Genomic DNA, 25,111 nt, shown 5'->3' on the forward strand with positions numbered 1-25,111 from the left:
TCCTTGGGTGACATTCAGTGGTGGCAGCCGTCCAGAGCAGCGGCAGCCAGGGATGCTGAGAAGCAGGTCTCTGAGTCATTTGGATCCGACGGGAGGTCCTGTCATCCTGTGGCCAGGGCTGACTAAACCAAGGGCAGACCGCAGAGTGATCCCAGCGCGAGGAGGCAGAGACAAACACCTGACCCTACCCCGCCCTGCCCTTCACAACCCTTCAGGCCAGGCTACAGGCTACAGGCAGCCAGGGAGCCTTTTCCACCTGCTACCTGGAACTCCATGGGGAGAACCTGGGTTGGGGTCGGGAGACAGCCTTGTGGTCTACGATTGGAGCCAGGCTTCCTCCGCTCTCTGGGGCACAGATACACCACCCTACCCTCACTCCCAAACTTCATGAAAGCATTGGCATACAAGTCAGGGAGGATCTCTCTGAGGGCACAGGCCACCTTGCTAATAGCCAGCTAAGTGTTTGGACCCCAGGGCTGTGTTTCTCGGAGGATGGGCTGCTGTGATTGGACAGGGCTCCCTCTGGGCCTTTACGCAGGAACAAGATGCTGTCCCCTCAGAGCTGAGTTGGGGGTGGGTGGGGTGGGAGGCAGACAGAGGGTAGATATCTGTGGGGAGCTCAGAGCCCCACCTTCGCTCCGCTCTGAGAACTGCCAGAATTTTCACCTTGGCCAGATTCTCTCCCTTCTCACTTTTCCTCTCTTCCCCAGTCATCAACCTTCTGGGCTGCCGGCCACACACACCCCTTCCCCACCAGCTGCTCTGTGTTCATAGAATCCAAACTCACTTCTATGAGTGGAGGGGGTAATTCAGAAGACCCTTTTTATTATGCTGTGGTAGTTTTCTTCTATTGCTTTTTCTTGAGTGTTTTTATTTTGAAAGGATGTCGAATTTTGTCAGTGCTTTTTCTAGATGGAGATGCTCAAGTGGTTATTTCCTCTTCACTTTGTTGATGTGGTGTATTACATTAATTTTGGGGTGTTAAACCATCTTTACATTTCAGGAATAAATCCCATTGGTCATGGCATGTAATTCTTTTAAATTGAATGCTATTTGCTAGTATTTTGTTGATTTTTGCCTCAATGTTTATAATGGATATTGGACTGTAGTTTTCTTGTAGTGTCTTTGTCTGGCTTTGGTGTCAGGGTAATGCTGTCCTTGTAAAATGAGTAGAAAGTGTTCCTTCCTCCTCAATTATTTGGAAAAGTTCGAGCAGAATTAGAATTGTATTAGTCGTTTAAATGCTTGGTAGAATTCACCAGTGAAGTCACCAGGTCCAATGCTTTTCTTTGTTGGCAGTTTGTTTTTTGTTTTAATAGCAAAATGTTTTTTTCTTTTTTTTTTTCAGAAGCTTCTCAGCACTATCTAGGGTGACAATCTTTTAAAAGTTTCAACTTTATTTAATAGTATCAGTTTTAGTCTCTCAGAGGCACAGCCCAAATGCTATGGTGTTAAAACAAGAGTCTCCAAGCAAGGTTTCCAGGACCACTAATTTCTCTGCAAAGGTACTCATCAGCTTCAAAACTCACTGCCTTTTTCCAGTTATCCTTTCATTTCTGGTATCTGAGGATTTCCCATTTCTCCTGTGCCCACAGCTATGTGATTGGTAATATGTATTATTTTATACATTTTTTGTTTTCAGCCGAAGTATTTACAGATGATTCTCACTTGCTATCTTGCCAGGCCCAGAAATCTCCATATTAATTTTATAAACAGAAAGTTATTTAAAAAATACAAATGTGTATTCTTATCATTTATTTTCCAGTAGTTAATGATTGGGCAAATAATTTCTTGAAGGTTCAATGAAAAATTGTCCACCACTTTCTCAGAGAAAACTAATGAGAGAAAACTAAAATATGAATTGGCTGAAGGACTGCCTGGATACTTTGCTTTTTATCATGTCTGGTCATCCATCTTTGTCTTGGGTTCAGGCTTCTAATTTTATCTAGAATCTGACCCTGGCTTCTGACCTACCAAGCACCTATGAGACAGGCTGGAGCCTGGGACCTGGGACCCTGGGCTGCAAGGCTTGCACCTGGACCAAACAACAGAACACAAAGAAACTATCAGGGACTAAGAATAACTGTGTACATGCACAGTTGGGGTGAATTATGAACAAGATACAAAAAGACTGAAAACCCAACTGCTACTTCTGAGGTGTCAGGAGAAAAAGCAGAGTGCTGCGCATGATCCCTGCACACAGCACCACCAAGGGGGAGGGCAGACCACCTAAGCCAAACCTCCAGCCTAACCCACGAATCCACCCCTACCCTCACCCCATTTAGGGGGCCAGCTCCTCTCTCCTTGGGGAGTGAGCAAGGGAACCTGTTACTTGTTTTTGCTCCGTTATGCTGCAGCATGGGTCCCCATAAACCTTGCCTGAATTTCTTGTCTGGTCTCATCAATTTCTATTGATTAAGGAGGCCAAGAATCCTGATCAGTAACACCTACTTAGTAAATTGGTTCTCAAAGAACATGTTTGGTCCTGGGTTATTCCTTCATTAGTTTACTCATTTAATAATTTCAAATGTTCAAAAACACTGTAATAATTCAGAACTCAGAGAGGCTTACCTCCTTTCCTGGGAGCAACAAGCCACATTTGGTAAATAGCTTTGGCCAAATTATTCATTCAACACATACTTATTGCTCACCTACAACGTGCCAGGTCTTGGTCAATTGCTGAATATAAAGGAAGGATAAGATAGTTACTGTTCATTTTCCTATAGAACTTATAACTAAATTAAACAAAAAATTCATGTGCATCTAGTATGCTCATCTCCACTATGAGGGAAACAAGACGGAATGATGCGGGTTCCGCATCTGAGGGTACTAAGGGCTGACTGCACTACGCCACTTTATATAAGGGATTTGGAGATCCGCAGATTTTGGTATGCAGTGGGGGTCCTGGAAGCAATCCCCTGCAGATACCTAAGGACGACTGTATGCCGTTTCTCCATGAGCATCCAGTGGAAATTCCCCTTCCCTAATTGATTCTATGAATGACTTATATGAACTTCACCACTGCATGTTGGGACATACCAGGAACGTTACGTGGTAACTCCTCTCAACGATACCGACTTTTAGAGGCAGTCATCCTTGGGTTCCTGGTATGACCCACAGGTAGGTTCGCCACGAGAAGCCTGAGGCGGGGAGCACTAAAGAGGCTGACTTCACTCGAGGGCAGGCGGTTTTCTGGTGAGGGCTGCTGGGAGTCGCTGGGGCGTGTCTGAAGAAGCTGCTCTGGAAAGGGACCTCCCGAAGGGAAGGGTCGGAGCAGGAGGGCCCCGCAGCGGGCGTTCCCACCTGCGGCGCTTAACCGACAGACTCTGCATGCTTCCCAGTACACTGCGGGAACCGCGGGGCTGCAAACCTCACACCAGGCCCTTCTCTCGTGACTCGCACCCTGGAACACGGACCCTCTCCTGTGGAAGCACGAAGGAGGTCTCGCGCGGGAACATTCAAGCGGCCCAGAAGCCACGCCCTCCCCGGAACCGGAAGCTCTGCAACTAGCGCCGCTTGTCGGCCGGCCATTTATAAACCGGCAGAGGCCGAGTCAAAACTACAACTCCCAGAATGCAAAGCGAAGCTTCCGGTTTCCGGCGAGAGGACCTGAGTGAGTGTTTACACCGGCGGCCCTGCGGCCGGGTTCCTTCCGCGGGACGGGTGAGGGCGCTGGGTCCTGGGCCGCGCGGGATCGGTGTGTGTTACTAGTTAGCTGGTTCTGTGGGCGCGGTGGGGTTGTCACCCAAGAGATAAGTGTCCCTGTCTCACTATTAACTATCAGTGACCTTGGGCCACTGGCTTCACCTTTCTGCGTCTCGATTCCTTTGTCTGTAACATGTCATCATCTGATAATGCCTGCTTCAGGGAACAATTGTGAGGATTAAATGGGATAATGGTAAATTAAAAGACCTATTTCCTTCCCTGCCTTAAACCTGGCGATGGGAGGATTGAGGATGCCTTAGGATCTGCTGGGCAGCCTCGGAGCCTTTTCTTTTACTTCCAAAGAAGGCACTTTGGAAGCAAAAATGATTATAACAGGGGCTGGTCTTGCCTTACAGGATTCTTCTATCCTCAGAGTTTCTGGTTCATTTTCTGGGCACCCATATGTGCCAGGCATTGGGATAATAAAGTAAAAAAATTCTAGCCTTTGCTTTCAAGGGCCTCTAAGAATGAGGTGCGGGCAAGATTGAGAAGTAGACGAATATTTGTAACCCTCTTCCTTGAGGGAATGTGAGAATAACAGAGGAAAGGGAGAGGGGACAGAGGAGGCTGTGTTTGGGTTGGTCTTAGTAGGAGTTTACTTAGAGACCAAAGGGAAGAAGAATTGCAGGCAGAGTTAGCAAATAAGCAGAGGTGTAAAGTCAGGGAGAGCTTTGTTATGAATCCCAGCTTGGAATTGGACTTAAGCGTTGGGGAGGGTAGGGCAGCCCAGAACTCTTGGGGAGGAAGGCTGGCAAAATGAACCGATGGGAATGTTTTTGAAAACCAGGGTGTGGAGTTTAGACATTCATAAAGGTGGTTTGGAGTCATGGGCGGGATTCTCAGCAGAAAAATGACTTAAACAGATCTGTGTTTTAAAATGATGAGTTGAGTAGCAGCACGGATATTTGATAGGGAGAGGCAAGAGGCAGGGAGTTTGTTATAAAGCTGTTTTAGTAGTTCAAGCAAGAGTTGTTAAAGAAAAATTGGAAATGTAGTGTACATAAGGGAGAGAGTTGGATGATTTCATTTGAACCTCACAACATTTCTGTTAGCTGGGATGGCATTTTTATGTCCACTTTAAAGATGGAGAAACTGAGTCCTAGAGAGCTGAAGTTCCTTGCTGTCTATCATAGGATGAGTAAAGAGAGGACCCCAGATTCTAGTCTGGTCTCCTGATGCTACATCCTGTGCTTTTGAATTATCCCTCATTCAACCCCTTGGGGTGAGGGTGGTGTAGGGTGGTGATCTGTCCTTTAACCACTAAGACTTTTTTCTTTTACAGGGAAAAAGAGAGAGCGCGAAAGAGAGAGGATGTCTCTCTCAGACTGGCACCTGGCGGTGAAGCTGGCTGACCAGCCACTTGCCCCAAAGTCTATTCTTCGGTTACCAGAGACAGAGCTGGGAGAATACTCACTGGGGGGCTATAGTATTTCATTTCTGAAGCAGCTTATTGCTGGCAAACTCCAGGAGTCTGTTCCAGACCCTGAACTGATTGGTGAGTCTTGGCTGGGAATGGGCTGCTGCTCTGATCTCTTTTTGGGGAAAATACTTCTGGAGTTACAAGGGTAAATTAGGAATTTGAAATTTTTTGCCTCATAGTGTTAATACTCTGGGGAAGTGATTGTTGTTGAGTGAATAGGAACACAAATTATATAGTAAAACAGTTGGTTGCCATTTCCGCTGTACATTATATACATTATACTGGACTACTTTGCCACAAAGTTCCTTAACTGTGATGCTGTTGAATTCTTTCTCTGAAAGAACAAGAATTTGGGGTGGGCTAGGGAAGGAGGAGCTGGTCAGGGAAAGCCCCCAGTACACAGCATTTGAGGTAGGTCTTAAGGGATGATTAGAAGGATTTTTGGGTGATTAGAGAGAAGGCAAGGAAAAAGGAAAAGAAGATGGAAGGGTGGAGGAAGAAGGAATTTAAATATAATTAAATTGTATTATAAACATGATGGCATATAAACTGACAAAAAAAGGTGTGTTTTCAGTCATAAAAACACTGGGTTCATGCTTTTTTATTGTTGCATTTTCCCATTCATTTAAATTGAGCAGTTTCTAGGATGTTAAGCTCTAGAGCTTTCCTGTGCTTATGCTGGCTAACAATCATTATTAAAGTGTATTTATTGAATAATAGTACTTTTTAAGGCATCTGTCATTCTCCAGCTATCTGTCAAAACAAGATAAAGTCTTAAGCGACAGAAACCATTTAAAATTGTTCTGAGGAGCAAAATATAAATGGACAGTTATTTATTTATTTATTTTTTTAGATCTGATATACTGTGGCCGAAAGCTAAAAGATGACCAGACCCTTGACTTCTATGGCATTCAGCCTGGGTCCACAGTCCATGTTCTACGCAAGTCCTGGCCGGAGCCAGATCAGAAACCAGGTGCGTGAGGAGTGGCCCTTAGACGTGCAGGGCTTCTGTAATATCAAGGGAAGGGTCTGTGTGTTCTTAAGGCATGGGCCTGGGTGGAACAAAGGGATGATTTACTGAGATGATGATAAAGGATATCTTCATTATTTACTGGATTTGACCACATTGAAAACCAGTGCAATTTTGATCTTCTTGCTACCAACACCACTAACAGAAGGGGGTTTGTTTCTCTACTTTTAAAGTTCATCACCCACTGTTCTAATGAACAGGCAGGGAGTGTGTGTCTGTTTAAACTCCTTTAGGGTAACAGTTTATTTCTCAGTGCATTTTGTATCTTTGTTTTTGTCCTTCTCATTAGAAAAAAGCTGGAAACTCCTTGCCCTCCTCTAAATGCTGTAGTTTGTTCTCTTGTTAGCAGATCTTCCCACGCGCTGCTTCAGGCGGTGACTTGTTCAGTCAGCTCACTCCTCCTGCTATACTGGTTATTTATTTTCCTAAAGCTTGAAAATTTTCAAATGGTATGAAAATCGCTCTTGAAGGAAACATACAAAGCCTTGAACAGCTTTTTTGATTTATTGATAAAAGGTGCTGTGTGGAATTCATAATGTAAAATTTTCATATGTATTTTAAAAGCCTCCCCAAGGATAAAGCTGAGCTGTATAAGAGATTAACTTTGTTAAAAACGAGCAGTTTGACGAATTTTTTATGTTCACAAATGCTATGACGGGTTATCAGCTTGAAATTTCCCCCTCTTTTCAATTCTAAACATAAAGGACAAAAAGGTCTTCTTCGATGGGAAGTGAGAAAGAGACAGGCAGTCTCTGACACCTGGGGGCTGGCCCGGTCCTCAGCTAGGCCTTGAAACATGAACAGTTTCACAAGTCGCCACCATCTACGAGCCCACACACCCTGGGACCATAAAGGATCAAAACAAAAACAAAGTCCCGCTTGTTTCTGAACAAGGACAAAGACCTGAACATTGTTCAGACCACAAAAATGACTGAATATCCCTCTATCCTGGCTGCTGGTTGCTTTACCAGGTACAGCTTTCTCCTTGCTCTAGTCTTCCTTCCTTCTAGATGAGAAGTATTAAGATAATCGATCGTAAAACCACCCCCACTTCCTGACAGCATCCAATCCAGAGCCAAGCCCTGCTTCCTTACACTTCCCCACAAGTCACTCGGCCGAAGCCCAAATCCTACAGTAAGTCCTTTCTCACATCCTCTTATTAAGACGCACCCCCCCCCCCCCCGGGCTCCTGAGGTGTGCTTTCTCCCTGTAAGGAGCAGGAAACCCAGATTGTTCAGCTGCAGGTGTGCCCCTCTGGTCTTTGGCTGGAGGGCTTTGACAGAAGGAAAGTAACATTTGTTGCTTCTTCCAGCCAGATTGTTTCTCTTTGATATCTCATTTAATCATTGCAGTGGCTCTGCAGGTTAGTTAGCATTTCAAAGACAAGAAAAAGAGGGTTAGAAAGGTATTTATTCAAGGTCACCTACTTAGAAAATGAATGCAAGGGCTGGGATGTGAGTCCAAGTTTTCCTGGCTCAAGAGCCCATGTTGTTTCCACCAGGATGGCTGCCTCCCACTTCCAAAGGCTGAGATTAGCTCAGAGATGTTATAAGGACAACTGTAACTCTTAGCTGATTATGAGCTTAAGATTTGAAGAGTCCTTTTCCTCCCCCTTCTGCCTGGAGATTTATTTTTGAAACAAATGGACTTTTTATTGGGAGGCGAAAATAAACTTTTGTATCTGAAAAGAAACTGTTTTGTGATGGCACCTTACATATTTTATCCTTGAGCACTCTTCCAAAAGGAAGCATGTTTCTTTATCTCCCACCAGATTAGAGCCTATAGGAGGGGAAGCTATCACTCTCCTCCTTCCCACCTGGATCCCTTTGGTGGTTCTTCTCAGAGGGTTACAGACCCCTGTAGGATCTCACTTAGACCTGCTGTTTGAGCAGGGATGTGTACCCTGGGCTCCAGCCACAAAAACAACTTGCTGTTCCCTCCAAGCACCTCATTATATTTTTCCATGCCTTTTCACGTGTTTTCACTTAGGCCTGGAGTACCTTCTCCCCCTAGTAAATGTCTGCTCTGCCTTAAATACCTCTCTCAAACGTTCTCTCCTGGGAGACAGCTCTGTGTGGCCCTCCCTTTCGGCAGTGGCTGTCTTCCTCTGTGTTCCTAACGCCCGCGCTGCCATCCATATCTCTGTTGAAATCCTCAGCATGGTACTTTGTAATGGTGTGTTTGATCCACTCTTGTTTCTCTACTGTCTTAAGAGTTCCCTGATGGCAGGGACTGTTAATTTTTGCATTCCTGTGCCTTACCTAAAATCAGATTTACTCCAAAACCATGTAGTAAATGCTTAGTACATGTCTGTTGAATGAATAAATAAGGTAATTTACTTGAGATGAGTATTTTTCAAAAGAGACAACCCTGATGATTAGAACTGCAGGTCAGGATGTGGTTCACCTTGCTTTGGGAATGGTGCCTCTGCAGTTGGGCCGCACCCAGACTGTCCAATCACAAGTAGCCGTGATCATTACACTTTTAAAAGTGTGACCCAGGGTGGACTTCTACTTACGCCCTCTCTTTTTACCCAGATTTCTTCACCAGTGGAGTGGGCTGATGTCCTAAATAATAAAGTGACCAAGTAACACTAAGACAACTGCTAAACTTTCCCATATATATGAAGCATAGTGTCCGAAGTTCAAAAAGGAGCTATGAATCTCAGTGACAGTGTCCTTGCTTTTGGGCACGTGATGAAAGTTTGTAAAGAACCCTAGAAGTACAGTGTTTTCTTGGTCCTTCTGGTACTTTTTTTTTTTAAAATATAATATTATAGGCTCCTGAAGGACAATATCCAGGAGAAAAGTTACCCTTAACCCTGTCACCCTACCTAGGGGCTGTTCTTCCCCTAGCCCCCCCACCCCAGTTTGGGGCCACGTGTACCCTGACACATCTGACAGAGTTTTACTAGAGAATGCACACACAACTTCGTGTTCTATTTCTTTCTCTTAACATATTGTGTCAACAGAGCTCCGTATTGTTCAGATGGCTTGAAGCTCTTATTTTAAATCACAGCACCAAAGTCTACTGAGTTCATTATACTGTTCTCCTTTTCAAAAGTAAGAAGTCTAGAATTCCTGCAGTGGGATATTGATCAGAACAGTTTCTTTTATGTGCTAAGATTCCCCTCTGCTGGAACTTGGATTTGCTTACCTACTGAAGATGCTTAAAAGAGAGTGTGGCTTTCACATCTGTGGCATGAATGGGTTTTTCTGAACGGGTGCTCATTCTTAGTGGGATGACAAGGGAAGGGAGCCTGCACCTGGGCACGTGCTGAAATGATGTTCTGCATCGGCGGCCAGGGCAGGGCCCAGGTTGTAGGATAACTGAGTGTCTTGTCTCCAGAACCTGTGGACAAAGTGGCTGCCCTGAGGGAGTTCCGGGTGCTGCACACTGCCCTGCACAGCAGCTCCTCCTACAGGGAGGCGGTGAGTGTGTGCCACGGCCCCTGCGAGACTACCCAGGGCTGCTGGAGAGGGGGAACACTGGAGAGAGGTGTAGAGTGGGAGCTGGAAGCCCGTTGCCATGGCTCCCAAGAGTCCCTTGGGGAGTTTTTGCCACGTCTGTGTGTCTCAGCAGAGCCCTGTCTTCCCCCAAAGAACTGTCAGCTAGGCATTGTTGATTCCCTGTAAGGACACAGCCTGTCCTGACACTGGCCTCATGGAATGAGTATGGTTACAGCCAAGGAGCCATATACTGTTTCTGCTGGGCTTCATTCTTTGAACTGCCTACCCACTGGGAAAACACACTGGTCTCTTTCTACAGGAGAGTTTCGATGAGCAAAATTAATACAGCTGCAAACTTCCCAATATATATAAATGCAAAATGGTAATTGTATGGAGATTGAACAGGACTTTGGGGACCTAGAGAAACCTTTGTTATTGGGCTTGTAACGAGAGCTTTTATTTTGGAGGAAAGGACCAGAGACTGAAGGTTTACTGTGATGTTGCTTTTTTATTGTTTGTTTACCCCTCCAGTAAGCCACGGTCTCAGGAAAAAAGAGGCTCCTCGGGTTTCCCGGGGCTGTTGCTGCATTGTGGTGGCGAATGTGCAAGCACTTAGAGGGAGGAAGTACTTCAGTGGAGTGTGGGTATTCGCTGAGTGCACTGAGCTGGTGGGAGGGCTCAGCCCTCCCCATTTCTCCTGCAGGTTTTTAAGATGCTCAGCAATAAGGAATCTCTGGATCAGATCATTGTGGCTACCCCAGGCCTCAGCAGTGACCCCATTGCTCTTGGTAAGTACACGGCTGAACTTAAGGAAATGGAAGCTGTTGGAGAAAGAGAAACCCGGAGGAGGCACTTTTACCCTAAAGGACGTTTGACCGTCTTTTGAAGAATCACTGTTCTTGTGGGGGGAGGGCATGTAACCCAGATGTGTTCCATGTACCCAGCCCTCCAAGGGAAATCATGGCCCACAGGGGAAATCATGGCCTACCTAACATCATAAATGAGACTATGAGGAAGCCATGTGAGGGCAGCAGTTAGCCCAAACCACAGCAGTCAGGGAAGACTTCCTGCACACCTTGATGGATATGGGAAGAACACAGAGGTGTGGGAAAAGGAGGCTGGCACATCGGTGTACAGTACGTAACCTAAGTGCTGGGGGAGGTGGCGAGCAGGGCACAAGGGGGAGAGCACCTGGGTTGTGCTCCCGGTGCTCAGTTTCCCCCACTTCCTGTGTGGGCTGCTTTGTAGTCCTATGTCCCTGGTAAGCCAGGTGCTCTGAGGTCTAAAGCCTCTTCTTCCCACTGGACCTGGCTAGATTTCCAGTCTCTGAGGTGAGCCCCTTTCTCCTTCAGGGGTTCTCCAGGACAAGGACCTCTTCTCTGTCTTTGCTGATCCCAGCATGCTTGATACGTAAGTACACCCATCTTTTTAAGGGGACCCTCTATCTGCTCACAGTCGGGCCAGAAACCTAATCGTCACCCTGGATTCTGCTCTTGGAGGCCATCCCCCAAATCTGTCTTCTAAGTATGTCAGGAGGTGAGAAGGAGTGAGGGCTTCTGGGGGAGTGACAGAGTCCAAGGGCAGGGGCACAGAGATGTAGAGATGAAGCGGGGCTCTGAAGAAGGTGGCTTTGCAGGCCAGGCTCAGCTTAGACCACATTCGGTAGACATTCGGGAGCCTTTGAAGGATTTGAAGCTAGGGGAAGAAGCAGGTGCATAGATCCCCAAATTTTAGAGCTGGAAGGGGTAGTAGAAGTTGTGTCCCCTTATTTGCAAGTGAAGAAAATAGCCCCACCCTGGAAAGAGAAGGGGCCTGTCAAAGATCACCCAGTGACATAGTGGTGGAGCCAGGAGCAGAGGCTGACACCTGAGCCGCCTTGACTGCACCTGTCCCGTCACACATGCGGAAGGGAAGGTGGGGCAGCGGCAGTGGGTCCCGGGGTGAAGGCATGCCTGCTGTTGCTGGGGGCAGAGCGGCAGGAGGACAAGGCAAAGGGGGAGATTGCTGACACTGCGGAATTGAAGGGCAGACAAGGGGGGCTCAATTACTGTGAGGGCACCCAGAATTCCTGTCATGGCCAGGGATGCTCCTTCCTTCTTTGTCACCCGTGTATTTCTTCCTGCCGCATCTCAGGTTGGTGCCTGCTCACCCCGCCCTGGTCAATGCCATTGTCCTGGTTCTGCACTCGGTGGCAGGCAGCACCCCGCTGCCAGGGGCCGACTCCTCTTCCCGGGGCATGCCCTCCAGCTCGTACCGGGACATGCCAGGTGAGCCCCAGGGCAGCGGAGCACAGGCCCCTCCGGGGCGGGCAGTGGCCCAGGGATTTGCTCTACTCAGCAGCTATGTATAGTGCTGGCAGCGGGCGTTCCTTGGGAACTCTCGGTTTGAGTCAGGGAGTGCATCTGTCCTGTAATTTTCCAGGGGGAGAGAGGGAAATCTGAGTTTGGAGCGTAGCTAGAGCTGAGATTCTGGAGCTGCGCCTGTGCCTTCCTGTTCTTCCTCCTAAATCTGTTCTCCTTCCTCCAGGTGGCTTCCTGTTTGAAGGGCTCTCTGATGATGAGGATGACTTTCACCCAGTAAGTGGCCCGGCCGTCTGCTGTTTGGGGGAGATGTGCCGGGGTGCGCCCCTCCCCGGGACCTGGCACGTGCCAGCAGGGAAGTGGTCAGAGGCCCTTTGGGGGCCCATCTGTGTCACACTGTTGCTTTCTGAACCTGGCAGCTTGGGGAGTCTCCCTAAGAACTGACCCTGGAGCGGGTGGGGGTTCGTCTGGGAATGTCCCAGTGCTGCTTCCCTGACTCTGGGCGCCTCCCTTGTCCAGAGCGCCAGGTCCACACCCTCGAGCAGCACACCCAGCTCCCGCCCAGCTTCCCTGGGGTACAGTGGAGCTGCCGGACCCCGGCCCATCACCCAGAGTGAGCTGGCCACCGCCCTGGCCCTGGCCAGCACTCCGGAGAGCAGCTCTCACACACCGACTCCTGGCACCCAGGTATGGGAAGAGGGCCGGAGGGTGGCGGCTGGGCCCCAAGGGAGAAGGTCCCCGGGGTAGACTGGGTTCCCTTTGCTGACCCTGGCGCTGGGTCTGCTTTGGGCTGAACTCTGCCTGGAGCCCCGGTGGGGTTCCCAGTGCAGCTCAGGTGACCTCCCCCTCCCTGCCTTTAAGGCTCAGGAGTCTCTGGAGTTCAGCACAGCCCTGGTGGAGTCCTCCTCCCAGCAGGTGGGAAGAACCTCCCCTCACATAAGGTGCCCTTACTTTTTCCTGAAAGTGGCCAAACGACACGGGCTTATGCATTCCTGGTGGCAGTCACTCCAGCGTCCAAGGCCGTCTTCCAAGGCCTTCCCAGTGCTGGGTCCTGGACTAGGGCGGGGGCCCAGTTCCATCTCTCTGGACAGAAGAGGATGGAGCCTTTCCTGCCCACGTGGAGAACTTTCAGGCACCTCTGTGGGGTTGTCTCGTGCAGGCCCCTGCTGGGAGGCAGTTGCTGGGCCTTCGGGGCACTGACGGGTGATGCGACAGGAGTGGGTGTGTGCTGGAGACTGAGACGGCTGTGAGGGTGGCACTGATGACTGGTTTGTGTCTAGGGCCATTCCTCTGGGACCTCCCCGATGTCCTCCAGCGTCCAGTCTGGGACGCCCATCACCAACGATCTCTTCAGCCAAGCCCTCCAGCACGCCCTGCAGGCCTCCGGGCAGCCCAGCCTGCAGGTCAGTCTTCCCCGCTCCTGGTGCCCACGCGGCTTCTTAGTTACTTTCGACCCTGAGCTTTCTTCTGCCCTCTGGAGGGCCTTCCCACTTGGCCTGCTTTGCTCTAGGAGGAGCTGGGACGTGGCAGTGTGACAGGGGAGGCTGCTCCCAGCAAGGCCAGTGGTCCCTGTGGCTTCCACCGCTGCACCCAGTGACCGTGGCCTGACTCCAGTGACCGCCTGGCTTGGGTACCTGTGGCAGTTTTGGTGAAGAGGTCACTCACGCATTCTGTGAGCGTTGACTGAGCGTTGAGCACGCATGTACCAGGCCTGGGTCCAGCTGCGGGGGTGGAGACGAGCCAGTCCTCACCCCTGCCGTGGAGGTCACCAGGCAGTTCCTGAGCGGGAGCAACAGGGGGAGAAGCCCAGCCCAGGCTTGAGGTGAGGGCCCAGGCCAGGGAGCGCTTCTCTGAGGAAGCGGCGTTTGGGCTGACTGTCAGAGACTTGGTTAAGGTTAGCCAGGCAGAGGAAGGGGTGTGTGTTTGTGGGAGGGGTGTTCGGGCAGAGGCAGCCACCTGTCTGAGGGGATGCGGAGGTACACGTGACAGCCTGAAGTCGGCAAGACCAGAAGGCAGCGTCCTGGTGGCAGATCCTCAGGTGGAGCTGGAGACAAGGAGGGCGGGAGCCTGAGAGTGAGCGCCCTGAGTGCCTGAGTGAGGTCAGACTTGTCCTGCAGTGACCAAGGAGCCACGGCAGGTTTCCAGTGGGGAGTGACAGCATCTCCCCGGCTCCCCATCATGGAAAGTGGAAGCTTAGCTAGCAGCTCAGTGGGTGGCCCAGGGGATTCACGTTTACCATGTGCCTCGTGCACCAGCTGTTTGCTTCGCTCCCTTTCCTTTGCTCCTCACGGTCAGCCTGGGGCATGAATGTCATTTCTGGGACTCGTTCATGGTCCTGAAGCCGTTAAGTGGTAGAGATGGGGTCAAGCCTGTGTGGTTTCCCTGCCCCACGTGGCCGTGGTGGACAGGGAGGGGAGCAGGGACAGGACCCGTGGACAGCTGGGCTCTTTGGTCCCTTCATCTTCCCAGCCTGATGCCTGTCCCCTCTGCTCTGCAGCTCAGGAGCGTTCACAGCTCCACCTGGCCTGTGAAATGAATTTGAGTTGCTTTGTGTGGTTTTTAAAAGCCTTCTGCATCCTCACCCTTCCTGCCTGCCTCCCTGAATTTGCATGGCATCCGCACTGCCTTCTTCCCGTAGTGTGAACACATCATTTCTCCTAAGCTGTGCACTTCCTCCTTCATGAGACAGAGATATTGATGAAGCTTTGAATATTCTAAATTATTTTAAACGCTTATAGTAGAGAAGACCTTTCATAGCTGAAAGTCAAAATCCAGGAACCATCATATAAATAGTAATATATCTTGAGTTCATAAAATTGAAAATCTCTGCATAGCAAATCAAACCAATCCAACAAAGAAAAAAAAAACAAGCAAAATCTAAAACCTAATAATAAACTGAGAAAAAAATCTGTAACAAATATCAGACAAGGGTCAAAGCTTTCCTGAATAGTAGAAATTCTAGTAATTTAGGACCAACAACTGTATAGAAAAATGGGCAAAGGACATGAGTAGACTATGCATGAGAAAGGAAGTCCAGATGGCCCTTAAAGCTGCTTAGCTCCTTGCAGTCCCATTTCTCGGAATTTCCCTGGAGCTGTATGTGCCTGTAGAAAATGACATCTGTACAGAGTCAGTCACTGCAGTGCTGTTTGCACCAGCAAAGATTGGAAACAGCTCAGCTGTAGTATGTTTCAGGGCATCCACGAATTGGAATATTACATACTTATTAAAACGTTCTTCATGTGTTGGCATAGCGAGATCTCCAGGACACATTAATTATGTTAGGAAAAAAAGGAGAGGTATAAGAAGATGGTAAATATAGGAATATATGTTCATATGTTCTTAAAGAAAATAAAATAGGTTATTGGGGGTGGAAATGGGAGTAGAGAAGAGTAAGACTTTTTACTAGGTATCATGCTAAAAAACAGTGAATTTTATTTTATTTTTTGTTTTCTTTTATTTATTTAATGGAGGTGTTGGGGATTGAACCTGGGCCTTGTGCATCCTAAGCAGGCACTCTACCACTGAGCTGTCCCCTCCACGCCAAAGTGAATTTTGAAATTTACCCTCCCCTTGCCGTGTGTGTGTGTGTGTGTGTGTGTGTGTGTGTGTGTGTGTCTGTCTCTATACATATAGCAGGAGAAAGAAAATAATTTAATCTTTTGAAATTTCAGCATTGAGTACTTTGTGCTTTCTCTTTTGACCCTTATGTTACGTTTTCCCCTTTTCTATTGGTAAACCTTTAATTTGTTCTCTAAACCCTCAGGCCTCTCTCATAGTCTTCCTAGAAGCCCTGTGCTGTAGGGAACTTCACATCAGCAGCTTTGCTGGAGGAACCCACCTTCCTCTCTCCCCCCAAAAGGACAAAGATAAGCCGGTCTCTGTAGGATCCTAACTGACCGCTTCCCCCGGTCCTGTCTTTCTGCAGAGCCAGTGGCAGCCCCAGCTGCAGCAGCTGCGCGACATGGGCATCCAGGACGACGAGCTGAGCCTGCGGGCCCTGCAGGCCACCGGGGGGGACATCCAGGCAGCCCTGGAGCTCATTTTTGCTGGAGGAGCCCCGTGAACTCCCTGTTCCTCCTGAGCCCCCAGCAAACTGCCAAAGCAGCTGCCCATGGGGAGCACTCCTGAAGGTGCCCCATCTCCCCTCTTCCCAATACACCTGATGGTTGACTTCTGCTTTGTCCAGTGCTTGGCCTTTCTGGCTGATCTGAGATGGTGGAGGCAGTGGGGCAAGCATGATGTGTGGGTCCTGGTGCCGTGGCATCCGGGAGCATGAATGGCCCTGCTTCTAGGCCCTGGGTGGAGCGTTTTAGACCCGTGTCATAGGGTGCTGTGTGATGCCCATACTCTTGTTTGGGGGGAAGTTTCCAGTGAGAGCCCCTAGAGTCTTTGGTGCACTGGGGTGTGGCATCCTCAGGATGTGCCCGAGGCTGGAGCAAGGCTGCTTGCCCAGTCTCCTGGGTGGCTGCTGTGTTACCAGCTGTGGCCAGACGAGGCTTGTGCGTCTGAGATGACCAGTCTGAGGAGTGGCCATGCGGACTTCCAGGGGGAGCAGGTCGGGCATCACGTCACTCCCTCTCTCTAAAGCTTCCAAAAGATTCCTTGTCCCTCCCCTGGCCGAGTCTCACCAGGCACTCTTTGGCGCCTGTTTTGTAATAATGCCAGAATCCAGGCCTCAGAGCTGTGCTAGGAAGCAAGGCCCTCTTCTCTGTCCTGAAGGCGTAAATACAAGAGCAGTTAAATAACAATACTAAACAACAACACCAACACGAACAGGGCTCAGCTTTCATATTGAAGAGAGGGCACCAACCCCCAAGCTGCTGCTCCATCTGCCAGAGCTCTCGTTCCCCTTGGCACGGCGTTCCCTGCTGCGTCGCAGACATGTCCAAGTTGAGCGAGTGGGTTTCATGTGCTTTGAATACTTTGTCAGGAGAAAATCCTTCCCTTCGGCTGGTGTTTCGGGGGGAGTTGCTCAGAGGTCTGCTCCTGCTCTGTGCCTTTGGCAAAGTTTCCACCCGCAGCATCCACCATCGTGGTCGTTTGGCTCCTGCTCATCACCTCCTGAGACAAAAGCTTTACCACTTACAAGAAGAACGGTCTACTCTTCTCTGTTCCCCAGAGCTTTTACCCCTCGGCCCCCTTTCTGCCTCGAGGGACCACACAGAGCAAGCCTGCTCCCTCTGCTCCACGAGCAGGGCTTCAGTTCAGGAGAGTAGTCAGTGTTTCACTTTCTTTGTGATCTGTCGTCCTGGTTTCGGTCCCCAGCACATCCTGTTCCTCTCTCCCTGGGTGACCTCCAGTTTATCACTGATGCTCCCAAAGGGAGGTCCTCGGGAGGGCCCACTATTCCAGATGTGGCCTGGGCGGCTTGTTTCCTTCCAGAAGATGTGTGGTCTCCACATTTCCCTCTCAATCCTAGAGCTAATGCTGAGGGGTGTTTGCATTGGCTGAGAAGACTCAGAACTTAGCAGGCTTCTTGGTGCCAGGTCTATTCGTGCCTCAGTGGTCTGCCTGGAACCCAGCTGCCTCTCTGTGGTCGGGAGCAAAGACCAGGCAGCTCTGTCTTTGAACCTGATGTCTGTGGCTTGTTTGTGATGGAAACAAAGGCCAGTTCCATCCTCACGGGCCTGCCTTGGTCAAATGGGGCTGACACAGCCCTTCCCGTCTCCCGATACAGCCCGCCTGGAGCTGGTTTCCATTCTGTGGCAACTTGCGCCCCGCCCCCGGGACGGTGCTGGGGCTTCTTAACTCCCCTGGCCCATTAGGCTACAGAACTTTCAGAACTGACTCCCAAATACCAGTTACACTGCTTCCCAGAATTGAACCGTCCGCACGATTTCCCTTTCCCTTCTTTGTCAGCTCTTTCCTCCAGGGTCTTGGCAAAGTTGGCTTTGCTTCCTGTAGCCATGTTTTAAATAATATATGTTGAGTCTGATAAGTGCCCCAACAGAGCCTGGGGCTTTCCATGGGCCGAGGACTCCTTCCTCGCCATTGTCCCCTTCACCCTTTCAGCATCATTCAGTCTCTGCTCTGTGCCAGGTAAACATGACGAGGGCCTTGCTCTCACAGAGCCCTGCCCTCGGTAAGACAGACAAACATGTTTACACTAAAGCCAAGTTGCGGGCTTGGGGCTCATAGGAAGAGGAGCTCAGTTGGGTTGGGGGAGGTGAGGGAGAGCTTCTTGGAGAAGGTGGCATCTGACCTGAGACCTGCAGCGGGTGAGGGGGAATTGGGCAGGGAGGTGTACGTGGGACCCAGGAGTGGGCTGGCAACGGGAAGAACACGGCTTCTGGACTCCTCTGTGCCAGGGTGGACTTCGAGGTAGGCGGAAGCTAGATCACTTCCAGCCATGAAAGGAGTCTGGACTTACCCTGAGGGCAGTGGGAAGTCACAGGAGAGTTTGAACCAGGGGAGAGAGTCAGGTAGACATTTCAGAAGGGCCACTGGCTGATATGTGTGAACAGACAGGGAGTAGGGCGAGCTCAATGGAGGGAGACCAGTGAGGAAGCAGTGATCCACTTAGAACTGATGGTGTGTGACCAGGCAGTGTGGCAGTTAGGGAGGGGAGGAGGGAGTGAGCGGAAAGAAACTTTAGGAATTAGTGTTGATAGCACATCTTGAGAAAGGCGTGTGTATTATGATTAGCTCCATTTATCAGATGGGGATGCTCAAGATTGAGAGGTGAGCTCATCTGCCCACAATCTCATGGTGGGGCAGTGGGCAAGTCAGCCTTAGAAACTGAGGTCTGTCTTACTCCAAAGCTGGCACCCTTCCCGCTGCTGCCTGTGGCTTCTGAATGTGGGGGAGTGGTGTGGGGTCGCATCGGGCTGAGGAGCTCAGGCTTCATCCTGAAGGCAAAGAGCACTCTTTGGATAGCTTTAGGCAGGGCAGTGGGGGGCCAGACACGTGTGTGTGAGAATTTGACAGCTGCGTGGAGGCTGGATTTGTGGGAAGTGAGACTCGGAGTGGGAGACCAGCTAGGAGGCTCGCTGCCTGCAGAGGGACACAGTGGGGGCCTTGACTAGAGCAGCAGCCCAGGAGCTGGGAGGAGGAGAGGGATGTGAGATGTGAAAGACGAGATCTGAGGGGCGAGGGAGAGAGGAGGCAGGCAGGATGTGAGTGGGTAGAGGGTGGTGCAGCAAGAATGAGGGATTGGAGTTGGGATTTGGAAGCAAGACCAGTTTTGGACATACTGAGTTGGAGATGCCACAGGACAGCCAGGAGGGGATGTCTTACAGGCAGCAGGATGTTTCTAGGCTGAAGATAATGATCAGGAAGTTTTAAGTTGAAGACGGCCTGGGTCATATGGGAGGGGAATTCAACCTTTCTGGGAAAGGTAGAGGAAAAGGGACACCCGCTAAGGAGTTAGACTTTATAGGAAATAGTGACTGGTGGACATGAGAGATGGAAAGGGGTGGGATGTGCTGCTTCTGGGAAGGTGAGAGCAGGAGTCATCAAAGCTGATGGAGTGGAAGGAACTGGACAAAGAGGGCATGGTCAGTGGAGTGAGATGCCACAGAGAAACGTGGTAACCCAAGGGCTGACCTTGGACTTGACAACTTGAGCTATGGTGACCTTGAGGAGATGTGGCAGAGCCCGGTTGAGAGGTTGAGGCCTGAATAGGTAGGGGCAGTTGAGGCAGAGAGGGGCAGATAACTTAGAACCTTGCGAGTGAGAGGGCAGTTGGAGGGGAGATGGGATTGAGAGACAGCTTTTGCAGTTCAGCAGAGGTGAAGTTGGAATTGATCACGAGAACTTTTCTAGGAAGCGAAGGGTAAAAAAGGAAGAGACCTGAAAATAGAACATGCAAATACGCAGAGACGGGTGAGTTTTTCTGAACAGATCCCTTCTCCTGATATAACTCAAATTTGGCTGGGCTGGCTGGGCTGGGCTGGCACAGCTTGCTGGGCACATGGGCCCCGGTTCTGCTCCTTGCCTTAGCCCCATCTGGCCTGGGCCCCAGACCAAGCTCCTGAGTCCTACCCTGAGGTGGCCTCTTGTTGCTTCTGCCACGGGCTTTGGCAGTGAATGCTTGGTGAGGATGTGGCTAGGGGTGGGGGTGGGGTAGGGGCGGTGTTTAGGCCTCCCTCTATCTGCTTATCCAGCCTCTCCAAATCCCCTCTGACCCTGCGCTGGGGTTAAATCAGCTTGGCTGTGTCCCTGCTTTCCCTGGGCCTGGCCATGTCTAGCTCCTGTTGACTGCAGTTGTTGGTAACAAAATTCAGCTTTCTCTCTGCTTGAAATGCCTTTTGCAGAGACCCAAGCAGTGCCCTACTGTACCTTGGCAAAAGCGGCCCGCAGCAATGCAGTACAATAGTGCTCAGTTATCAAGCGCCCTCTCTGTGCCAGTCACTGAGCCAGGCCCTCACAGGTGCATCTCAATTGATCCTCATAACAACCCTGAAAAGTAGATGTTACTATCCCCATTTCCAGATGAGTGCCTCCCTTTAACTGGATGTGACTGTGCTGGGAAACTGGCCTTTCCAGGACTTGGTGGCATTATATCAGCACGATTTCATCAATGCACCCACCTGGGGCCTTGTGCCTGGCTGGCAGGCCCGGAAGCCACTCAGAGGGGCTGAAGGGTCTGCTCATCACTCATCTTCCTGGAAGTGGCAGCTTGAGTCTTGGAGGAATCAGGTTTCTAAGTCAGACTGACCGAGGTTTAGGTCCCTTTTACACAGAAAACCTAACCTCTTGGAGCCTCAGTTGTGTCCTGTTTGATGTTTCCCCTCAATTTATATAAGTGGATGTTGACAACATGTGTATCAGAGATGCCAGGGCACAGAGCAGGACTGGTGAATATTCTAGATGACCGAAGGAGTCGTTGTCTCCTGGCGAAGAGGCAACCCTGACAGAGGGACAGGAACAGGGACATCTGAGATCCTGTGGTGGGAGCTAGAAAACCAATGACTCTCCTGCAGGAGGGGGTCTCAATTCTTCCCCTCCTGGGCCCAGATTCAGACTGACAATCTTTCTCAACCAGTGTCCCAGAAAGCCATGGCTGATGGGTGGGAAATGGCGCAGGGATGACCCTAGGCTAAGATCAACAGGATTTAACAGCCTGGTGTCTCTGCCCAACGAGGCAGTGCCTTTGGAGGGGCAGTAACAGAAGATGTCAGTCTTTCCATCCTTTTACTCCTCCACCTCTCCTTTAGGTGCTGTCTTCTGACCTGACTTCTAGTCTTTGAAGGAGATGGACACGAACCAGACTGCCTAGCACTTAAGACAGTCTCAGTAGAAGTTTGTTAAATGACTGGCTGATGATGTCCTAAGAGCCAACCAGGATTAGACCAAGAAAAGCCCCACGAGGGACCTCGTTGGAACTGGGGTTATTTACCCAGAAAAAAGAGTAGATTCAGAAGGGCATGACTTCTGTGTTAAAATCCCTGAAGGGCTCTGTTCTGGGAAGAGGGATTGGATGTGGTCTGTGTGGCCTCGTAGGACAGGTTTAGGACCACTGGGTGGGACTCTCCCACTGGGGAAGAAGGGTTTGTGTCCGAGCCAAACAAGATGAGTGAGGCTGCCTTGAGGGTGAGCTCGTCCTCCTGGAGCTGTGTAAGCAGAAGCCACGTGACTGCCAAAAGGGCTGTTGTGAGGGGCTCCCAGTTTGGTTGAATGACCTTTGAGAGTTACCTCTAATTCCATGAATTTGGATTCTTGGATCACTGTGTCCATGAAAGAAAGTGAACTGCATATGGGAAACCACACATCTACATGAATTTCTTTTCCTCACTCAGGTGGCCCCAGCAGGCCCAAGGATCGCATCAGAGCTGGGAGGGTCCTGGGATGTCTACTATCCTATGAAGATTTAAAAGCATGTTTATTTCAGCCTACAAACAAGAAGGAAATGCAGATATAGAATGAGAGGGGCTTTGTCTATCTCTGGTCCAGAAGAACTGCTGGTTTAGTAAGCAAAAAAATGGAGGCCTGACCTGGAGCAGGGTCTTGCTTAATTTGGGTCAGTGGTGGAGCTGGGACGTGAGCTTCGGCCTCCCGCCGCGTCAGTCAGGAGACTTTATTAGTGTAGAAGGCTGCCACATGACTCCCACAAGATCCTGCCTTGCCGCAGGCCGTGTGCACTGAGAGTGGAGGCTCAGAGATGGATTTTAGAGGGACTGGGAGGAGTTTATCTCCAGAAAGCCTTGGGAGTGTATGCAGTTGACCCTTGAACAAACTGGGGTTACTGGCGCAGACTTTCCGTGCAAAAATCCACGTATAACGTCCAGTCAGCCCTCTGTATATGCTGTTCCACATCCGGATTTGACTAACTGGGGATCGGACTAGGTAGTACTGTAACATTTACTATCGTAAAAAGTCCATGTGTAAGTGGGCCCATGCAGATCAAACCCAACTGTGTATCTAGTCTCTGCTAAGACTCTGTTCCGGAGTGGCCACCAGGTGGCACTCCTGCCACAAACCCAAGGCCATATGGGCAGAATTGTGGGACTAAGGCGGCTGGGTTGCCCCTGGACCATATTTTTAGGTGAGCTGAGTGCCCTGATAGAAGGAGAAAAGTTCTCTCTCTTCTCTGCCAATGTCCTGTCCATCACTGAATATCCCCCTGTGGATTTTTACTTTGTTTCTCCATGTGCCTGAGCAGACTCCCATCTTAGCAATTTAGGGTAGGGCCAGTCAAATGGAAATGCATCTGTCAGTGGTGGAGCTCATGCTTAGCATACACAAGGTCCTGGGTTCAATCCCAGTACCTCCATTAATAAACAAACAAACACCACCCCCCACAATAAAATTAGTATATTAAAAAAAAATCTGGACTTTCTGTGCTAGCACTGTCGTGACGCCACCAGGCCCACGCTTAACAAGCAGAATGATGCTGGCGAGTTTATGGACCTGTAACATGCCCTGGAAATGCCCCACCAACAACTGCATCAGGACCATGCATCCATCCAGATGAACATGGGCAAGGTTGACAAGATGACAGGCAGGTTCAATGGCCAGTTTAAAACCAATGCTATCTGCGGGGCCATTCGCAGGATGGGTGAGTCAGATGACTCCATTCTCCAGCTGGCCAAGGCAACGGCAAAGATCTTCTGAGACTGGAGAGGATCATGGATGTGGACTATTTTTCATAAATAAATAGTGACCACCACCCCCCCCCCCCAGTGCATCTGGAATGACTAAGGCAGAGAACAGAGATGAAGGAACTGGATGCTGCTGGGAAGTGTTGACCCTCTGTGCTGAGAAGAGTGGTGGCAATTCTGAGAAGTTTTCCACTTACGGTGGCTCCGAGCTGGCTTAGAAGGGAGAGGCTGGCTTAGGTAGGAGAGGAGGGGGGAGGGGCAGGGGAGGGGAACATCCTTGCGGAGGTTTAGAGATAAGCACCGAGGGGAGGGCGAGGTACGGTGTCAGGGTCTGCATGGGCCGAGGAGGATTTCCTCTGCACACCTCACCTGCTCCAGCCCTGCGTCCTGGTGTGGTCTTCCAAGAGCTGTGCCAAGCACTGGTGCTAGCTGAGGCTGTTGCGTGCACGCCTGTGCCTGTGAGATTGTCACGGGCCCGAACACCATGAGCACACGGTAAGCTGGAATTCCCAGATGTGGCCTATATGACCGTAAACATCTTACTTTTGAATTATTTGCCAATGTTTTTAAGTTGGGAGTTTCAACAAAAACTCACTTTCAGCTGCTCTTGCAAAATCAGCCGAGTGTACTTTCCCGTGGTCCCCGGGGACTGGAGCTGAGTAGCAACTGCCCTTTAGACAGACCCCCCTGGTCTCCCTGCCCCTGCAATGGGCAGAGGTGGTGATGGGGGAACAGGAAGAGCTGCTCTTATTAGTAGCCAGAGGTCCTGGGTGGGCACCAAGCTCGGAGGCCCCAGCAGGCGTGGGTTTAGCATGAAGAGGCTGTAGTCGGCTTGGGCTCCTCAGACCTCCATCCTTATACCTTCCACGGGCCTCTGTTAGGGGCGGGTCTCTCCTTTGAAGACAAGGAGTAGTCATGGAATCAAGGCTGAGGAGGGGTCAGAGGAAGCTTGGAGAGTGAGGAATGCTCTGAGAAAAAGACCTGGAAGACCTTGCTTGGAAGGCTGGGCAGAGCTCCCAGGGCCTCTTGCGGCTTCGGGGCTATGAACCTCAGGTCTGTGCGTGCCCATTTCTGATTCCCCAAGGGGCCTTCTTGGATTTGGCTTTGCCTCCGCTGCCCGCAGGGAAGACCTCTTCAAGGTATCTTTCTCCTGGATGGAAGCTGCCGCATCACCTCTTTCTCTCAGCCTCCTCACCCGACTCCCCCACAGGTGGAGTCGTGGGGAAGGGAAGGGCAGGACTGTGCTCTCAGACCTGTCAGCATCTGCATCTCTGGTTCCTCTGCTGGTTTCTTTCCCATCACTGACTGTGAGTGGGGATTGTGCCCCTGTCTTTGGTCCAGTGGTGCAAGCCCAAAAACCAGCCTTGGCCTCCAGTGAGGTAGGCTGACTCCTGTCACCATCCACACCATTCTCATTTGACTTCCCTGTGCTACCTGAGGCAGGAAGGTCCACACCCAAACACTGGCCCTCCCCACCCTGAGGGCCTGTTCCTCTCCATGCCTGTAGTCTAGCTGCTCTCTCCCTCTGTAGAGCTACTGCCCCAAGTCGTGGGCTCACTTCTCATCTCCCCCAGGCTGCCTGTAGCCAACCAGGAGTGGGCTGCCATCTGGTGCTGGCCCTTTGCCCCTAGATTGGCTGGTTCGGGGCATCCATTGGTGGTGAAGCAGGTGCTGAGCTGAGCATGGAGGAGCCCAGCCAGAGGCCCACCCTATGACATGAGGTGGGACAGTCTTCAGGACTACCCCTCACCCCCACCCCAGCCTGGAAAAAAAATGTTCCTGGCATCTTCCCCACTTTCCATCTGCTGCCCTGTTGCTTGGGAGGCCAAGCCCAGCCCTGGCCTGCTCCACCTGGTAACCTGGGCCCTGTCTGGTTGTTTCTGAGAATCACTTGGATCCAGCCACACACAAGAGGGTGCATTGCATTGAGAGCATTATGATATAGAAGATAAAGATGTGGGCCCCAGAGAGCCTGCCTGGGCTTCGATCCCAGCCCTACTTTAAAGAGCTGTGTGACCTTGGGCACATCTCATTCCCCCTCTGTACTTTGGTTTCCTTGTTTGCAAAAGGAGACAAGTAATAGCACCTACCTCTTAAGATTGTGAAGATGAATGAATTAAAGTGAGGCTATGAAATGAGCACAGCAGATAGTAACCTCAACA

At 50.4% G+C, this 25,111-nt stretch overlaps 1 protein-coding gene across 6 annotated transcripts; it reads left to right on the forward strand.

Moving 5' to 3' along the window:
* The first annotated feature begins 3,469 nt into the window (after positions 1-3,469).
* UBL7 (ubiquitin like 7) lies at positions 3,470-16,081 on the forward strand. 6 transcript variants are annotated; one of them, XM_072951001.1, is made up of 11 exons: positions 3,470-3,613; positions 4,988-5,200; positions 5,979-6,098; positions 9,504-9,586; positions 10,287-10,392; positions 10,957-11,014; positions 11,738-11,871; positions 12,131-12,180; positions 12,424-12,591; positions 13,185-13,307; positions 15,833-16,081. In XM_072951001.1, the coding sequence occupies exons 1-11, from the start codon at positions 3,574-3,576 to the stop codon at positions 15,968-15,970; spliced, it is 1,233 nt and encodes a 410-aa protein (XP_072807102.1). In that variant the 5' UTR covers positions 3,470-3,573; the 3' UTR covers positions 15,971-16,081. The 6 variants fall into 6 exon arrangements, with proteins under 6 accessions (XP_072807102.1, XP_072807103.1, XP_072807105.1 ...); XM_072951002.1 differs by having other exon boundaries at positions 10,308-10,392; XM_072951004.1 differs by having other exon boundaries at positions 3,577-3,663.
* The last annotated feature ends 9,030 nt before the right edge of the window (positions 16,082-25,111 follow it).

Source organism: Vicugna pacos, chromosome 27 (assembly GCF_048564905.1).
Source record: "Vicugna pacos chromosome 27, VicPac4, whole genome shotgun sequence".
NCBI lineage: Eukaryota > Metazoa > Chordata > Mammalia > Artiodactyla > Camelidae > Vicugna > Vicugna pacos.

What these genes read in the sequence shown, in the direction of transcription:
- UBL7 (XM_072951001.1), top strand. Translation starts at nt 3,574, where the DNA reads ATGCAAAGCGAAGCTTCCGGTTTCCGGCGAGAGGACCTGA. An exon ending in GGAGCCAGATCAGAAACCAG is followed by an intron (nt 6,099 to 9,503) that starts GTGCGTGAGGAG and finishes TCTTGTCTCCAG; the next exon opens with AACCTGTGGACAAAGTGGCT. An exon ending in GCTCCTCCTACAGGGAGGCG is followed by an intron (nt 9,587 to 10,286) that starts GTGAGTGTGTGC and finishes GGGAGGGCTCAG; the next exon opens with CCCTCCCCATTTCTCCTGCA.